This window comes from Taurulus bubalis, assembly GCF_910589615.1.
Source record: "Taurulus bubalis genome assembly, chromosome: 18".
NCBI lineage: Eukaryota > Metazoa > Chordata > Actinopteri > Perciformes > Cottidae > Taurulus > Taurulus bubalis.
In genome coordinates, this window is record NC_136606.1 from 10,767,688 (window position 1) to 10,773,687 (window position 6,000).

The 6,000-nt window shown below is 42.2% G+C and overlaps 1 protein-coding gene across 1 annotated transcript in view; it reads right to left on the reverse strand.

The window, feature by feature from the left end:
* ncoa2 (nuclear receptor coactivator 2) overlaps positions 1 to 5,424 on the reverse strand; it is a gene marked incomplete at its 5' end in the record, with an annotated part of 29,904 nt that extends 24,480 nt beyond the window's left edge. The window contains 3 exons of the mRNA XM_079234001.1: positions 550 to 653; positions 4,333 to 4,505; positions 5,336 to 5,424. Coding sequence (XP_079090127.1) covers positions 550 to 653; positions 4,333 to 4,505; positions 5,336 to 5,424 — 366 coding nt within the window. The remainder of the gene's footprint in view (positions 1 to 549; positions 654 to 4,332; positions 4,506 to 5,335) is intronic.
* Positions 5,425 to 6,000: the final 576 nt, after the last annotated feature.

Here is a 6,000-nt window from a genome sequence, read left to right on the forward strand (position 1 = left end):
TGTTTGGGGCTGCTGACAGATGGGAAAGCATGCAGGCTGCACTGTGCTATATTTAGCCGCAAGTTAGTATGTCGATTCAGTGACGCTGGACCAGGAGAGCTATAAATATTCCATGACAGGACAGATCTGGAGGCAAATGAAGAAAAGATGGGAGGGCGAGAGAAAAGAGAACTGAACAAGTAAGAGAGAGAAAGGGAGGGAGGAAGTGAGTGAGAGGGGAGGCTCAATGAACTGATTCATTCGCTAGGCTCTTGCTTTCTTTCCCATTATACGTAAGCACTTCAGTGGCCCTCCACCGGACAACGAGGCCATTGCTCTGCCTGGTGATTTACAGCCAATCCGGGGCAGATACAAGATGCTGGCAGCATTTACGCCACGCAGCTACACTCACACACAACCACTACCGAGTGTGACCCATTTGGGATTGTTCTCTATGGATAGAACTCTTCATTATATACCGATCTTGGTGTAAAGAGGAGAGCATAGCCTACGCAAGTGTTCAGTGTTCGGTTTCTCGATATGACACTATGAGAGAGCAAGATAACCTACCTCCAGCATCATTGGTCCCAAGGCATCTTTGTCGATCAAACTTTGGCCTGTTGATGAGACATCAGCCTTCTGCACCTCCTCCTCATTTGCTGCTGCAGCTTTTTCTGGTGACAGAAAAGTCAATGACAAAAGGTTAGAGGCAAAAAACAACAAGAGACTCAAGAGAACGTGGATCTTAATTTCATGAATTTGACATAAACTTCCTCTGTAGTTATTCTAAGTGATGACATTCTGTTGTTATGGGGAACAAAACTGCATCACAAAACATGACCCCAAAACATGCAGGTCAAAAATGAGAGAAAACATTTTTGCTTCGCTCTGACATTGACCCACATACGTCAAAGAGGTCACTTGTTGTTCAAGACTTTGAACCAGTATCTTTCCGGCTATAAAGCAAACACATTTTGTCCCATTGTCAAAACATGTGGCCATGGCTTAGTACCAAGCAGTGAGCAGGGAGCAGAGTGAAAGGTTGTTGTAAAGGACTGTGTCAGAGCACGCAGCTGCCACGCTGCTGGCAGCCACTGGATGGATTGCATTGTCACACCAAAAATGAAAAGCTATTATGGAGACAGTGACAGTGTGTAAACAGCTCCCAATAGAGTAGCAAGTTGTTACTATGTGGTCAAGTGGCAAAGGCTAACCCAAAGAGTTGACCAAAAACCCTTTCACAATTTTAGATATAAATAAAGAACTTCCCGTGAAGAATAAAAATGACAGAATAGTATATATATATATATATATATATATATATATATATATATATATATATATATATATATAATTTTTTTTTTTTAAAGATACCTTGACAATAAACTTCTATGAAAAACACTGATTTAAATCTAAAAGCTGGTCTGATATTTTGGCGCAGAAATATGAGCAGAGATATAAGATAGTAATTTCAGAGGGTCATAAACTATAAAGTCTTTTAAGAGTCTTCATTTTGAACTATTCCTGCAGAACCCCTTATTACTTAGAAAAGATCTTCAACATTGATACTCTTTAGCCATGGACGGCCTTTCTCTAATAACTTACTGGCAGTGTCTGCTTGTGACCCCATACACCTATTGGATTTCCAAGTGTGTACACAGAGTTTGACTTGTTGCATACAGGTACTTATGGTCTACAATATTACCAAAACTAGGCTGTAAATACTTGCTTCATAATGACGTTTCAACACGATGAACATAGTCTATTGTGCTGTGAACTCAAAAGGTGTTGCCACAGACCTTTTAATGTAATTATTATGACGGGTTTACTTCGGAGCGAAAACCAGAGTATCCTATAAGCTCCTGTACCTGCACAATGGTGTTGTGCATGTGTCCAAGTGAGTGATTGGGTTAATAACCATGCAGAGAAGCCTTATGTTCAGAGCGTAGGCTGCCCTACTTTTGGAGATGATGATGAGAGGCGGAATATGAGTGGGCTGTTGGGGGGACACATTTAACTGTCGCACCATGCCAAGAAGAGGGCTGACCATATGGTGAGAGAATGTTGTGGTGAAAAGCAAACAAAATCATGTCCTCCTTTCTTTTTTTGAGAGAAAGAGGGGGGGGGGGGCTCATGCAACACCGCACAGACCCACATTCATCTCTTTCAGCATTAATGATGTGTGCATCAGCAGGACCTCTCCAGGCCCAGCGGGGCCCAGTATACCAGCACAGCTGCCCTGGGTACAGACCCATCACTCAATGTCAGTGCAGCCCTCACTGGCTCTCCGTCCGTCTCCAGAACTGAGCCACAGATAGAGCGTGTAGCGGATTTTTCATCAGGGTTGTGTCTGCCACATAATCTATAACTGCCAAGATATTTCCCATATACTCTATTATTTTCTCTCTTATTTTACATTGTAGTATATTTTGACATTTTTTTACATATGATGTACATACATACATACAAATAATGTACTTAACTATCTACTTAGCTGACAGTAGCTGCAGCTCTGCAGCTACTGTCAGCTAAGTAGATAGTCATTGTCAGCCTCTAGCTATTAAGCAATTAAGCGTGTAAAGGAAGTTGTAAAACTCTTGGCAATTCCCATATTTTACAAGCTCTATAAATATATCATAACTCATCAACATATTGTCGATTAAGAAGCAACAAGATCGAAACAGAAAAAAAGTTAAGCCTATGCCGAGCACACAACTCCACCCTGATTCCAATTAGGGAAAATGTGTGCAGACAGCATGAGAGGAACAAACAGGGATGAATTAACAGCTTTCAGTAGGAGGCCAGTCTTTTTTAAAGGCCATCATAGGAGCATTGCACGTCTCTGCAGGGCTGTGACACGCATCAGTGAGAATTTAATGTATTAAATCACATTTGTGTAGTTTAATACATCCAGTACAGTCACCATAAACTGAGAATATCTTTCACACAGCAATGATGCTCTCAGTGGGGGAACAATAACAAGCCTATAGAAAAAGAGATTGTGCGCTCCAAAAAATACTAAACAGATGGCAGATGCAATGAAAAGAACACATGGTGGTGGTGAAATGATGTAACATAGCTTTTGAGCAGGAAGACATCTACACAAGCTTTCAGTGCATCCCTGGCTCAAGTGCAACAAGAAAGAAAAAAAACCGAATGGCTCCTTAAATTGATGCCCCTCTGAACCATGCAAGATGAGGTGAAGCTCTCCATGTTGGCTATAAAAAGGTGTCTATTGCTGGAGCAGAAAAGCAAGGACTGTTTAGCCCTTCCCTTCAGAGGTTGCTGTACAAACACAATCCTGCCTTTAGACACAGCCAGGGGATGTTACTCCAGCCTAGTGTAAAAAAAAAAAACGAGTGTGAGGAAAGGAAAGGGAGGGAGGGATGAAGTATGAAATAAGACAGTAGAGTGGGGGAGGGACGGTCAGACGGTAGCTGGAGTTTGTGTGTGATTTTTGCATCACATTGCTCACCATTACATAACGCTTGGCTCTGTGAGTCACATAAAACAAGTCGACATCATCAGTTGGTCTGATTCATGTATACCTTGAGTGGGCCACTCTTCGTCTACCCGTCACTCGGCTGCTTTTTTTTCTTGTATGCAGGTCACAAGCTTGATACAACGGTTTAATATCTGCCTTAATGTATATGTAAGGAAAGCTACAACTTTGTTTCTCCTATGTATGGACCTATAAGAAGAAAAATGACGATACCATTGATGTTGGTCTGGTAAATCGAACATGAAAAAAGTTAAAACACAGACCTCAACTAATTGCTAAAGAGTACCAAAAAGGAGAAGCTGGCAAGTACAAGTGAACAAGCTGATCCATTTGCCTGATGTTCTGGCTCAGGATAGAAGTGGGAAAGACCAGCAGCCAACAAAAAACTGCTCTGGTTCATCCACATGATGAAGTGATGGAGGGAACATTAAATCACATGTGCTGCTCTTTAATAACAACATCAATTATCGTGTGTGTGGAGCAGATCCCAAACCATAATGTTTATGCCATCAAATCTGATGCTTCTGCCAACACAGTGCCACCTGTGGCACTTGTGGTTATATTGGAGCCTTAAAACCACAACCACATCCTAAGCATATCCATGATAGGGTAGCACCTGATTCACAGCATATGTAGCTTCAATTCAAACCAGTGTTAGATCCATTTGCAGGTATTCACTTAAACTAAACCGTGTATGAAGGTTGCGTGTCATAAAGGTATTGTGAAATAAAGGCTTTAGAAACAGCAACCAGCTCAACAGCAATGGTATTCCTTTCCATGTTGATCTGTTAACCTTGACTTTTTCTTCAAAAGATATAGATAATGTATCCAAAAATCATTAGAGGTTGTACCTTGCTCTTTTATTTGTCTGATCTGCTTCACAGTTTCCTTCAGGATTGCACATTTGTCGGGCTTGACATTGAAGTTGTCGATGTCGTTGAAGTTGGCAAAGATCAGCTCGGCGAGCTCTTCGATGTATTTGTTCTCGTGCTCGCGGTTGCGCTTCTCGTTGCTCCGCTTTGGACTACAGAGACAAAGAGAAGACTGGGGTGAGAAAAAGCAACGAAGAAGATGGTAACAGCAGGGGGGGTGGGGGGGGGGAGCATGAAAAATAGGTTTAAAGTGTGGGTAAATTGCATGTATTGAAATTAAATTCTCTCACAATAACAGAAAGAACCTAGAGCAGGGCAGGAAAGAAGATCCATTTATAAAACTACACCCCGGACGAGTGTCCCCACACATCTCTTGACATGACTGAAGAGCCCTCTCGTTTTCATTGCTGCCAAATGACAGTGCACAACATCTACTGCAAACCATGGCATGGAGAGGAGTCAGAAGAGAGACAAGGCAGGGGTCAATTATTCTCCATATGGCTTGAAATATATCTCTAGGCCTCTTCATTGTGCCAACATGGAGCACAACATCAATAAAGAAAACCCTAATGCTTGTCTACAGATAAATTATGCAGATTTATTGTACAGACTGTAACAGCGCTCCAGGGTTAGCTGCCACGATATCACACAGCCATTCTTGATAACTACTAGAATGGGAGAATAAAATACTTTATAAGTGGCTGGAGCTTGATTCTAATTCTCACCATCTTCAAAACTCTGACCACCTTTGTTTAATGGGTGATAAATTGTTTGGCATCGGACAATTTTGCAAAGCAGTGGTTGTTGAACCAAGTTGCTGGCCGCACACTTTTGAAAAAAACGTTGACGTCTGAACCTGACAATTGTTGTGTGAAAATGGCTGCATTTCCTTTCTGGTTGCGTTCGATTGTACTCAATTAAATCACTTAGAAAATGTCTCTGTGGGAGAAATCTGCCAATCGGCTTGAGGTACGAGACTTACCTGGGTCCTAGAAGTTCGGCGGAACATTCTTTGCGTTTTCGTGACTCTGCCCTGGCAGGGTCAGATGGGTTTTCACCGACTCCACTCATCCTCAATGCATATCAGCGCCTGAAGAAAAAATAAATGAACACACAGAGACAACCTCTATGAAAACACACATACAGAATGAAATGGATTGACTGCAAACTCCTAAGGCAGAATTATGTGGAAACCACTTATAAACGCTAGGTGTGTGAGCCTGCCAACATGTGCATATGCATACAACACACACACATATATACACACACAGAATCCTGTGCTGGGGGCACAGGTTGATCCACTCCGGGAGAAATGAGTGAAAATGGAGCGGAGAAAGAGATTCAATCATTTCTCTCTGATGGTGCAGCTCTCCCCAGAGACACTGAAATGAGAACACGGAGCTTTGCCCACAGCACCAGACTGCGCTCTCAACCATGTACCAAGAGAAGCCCATTCGTTACACGATACCAGGCAAAGCCCACAGTAAGCGCAGAGTGGGTTTATATTCACAACATGTGTCCCTGTTTACCGAGTGCCTCTGAGATTGCTTTACCTGTCGTGATTTGTAAGTCACTCAAAAATGAAATGTAACAATAATATCTTGTCTGCTCTTTCTGAAATCAGGCCACAGAGCACGAGATCTTAAG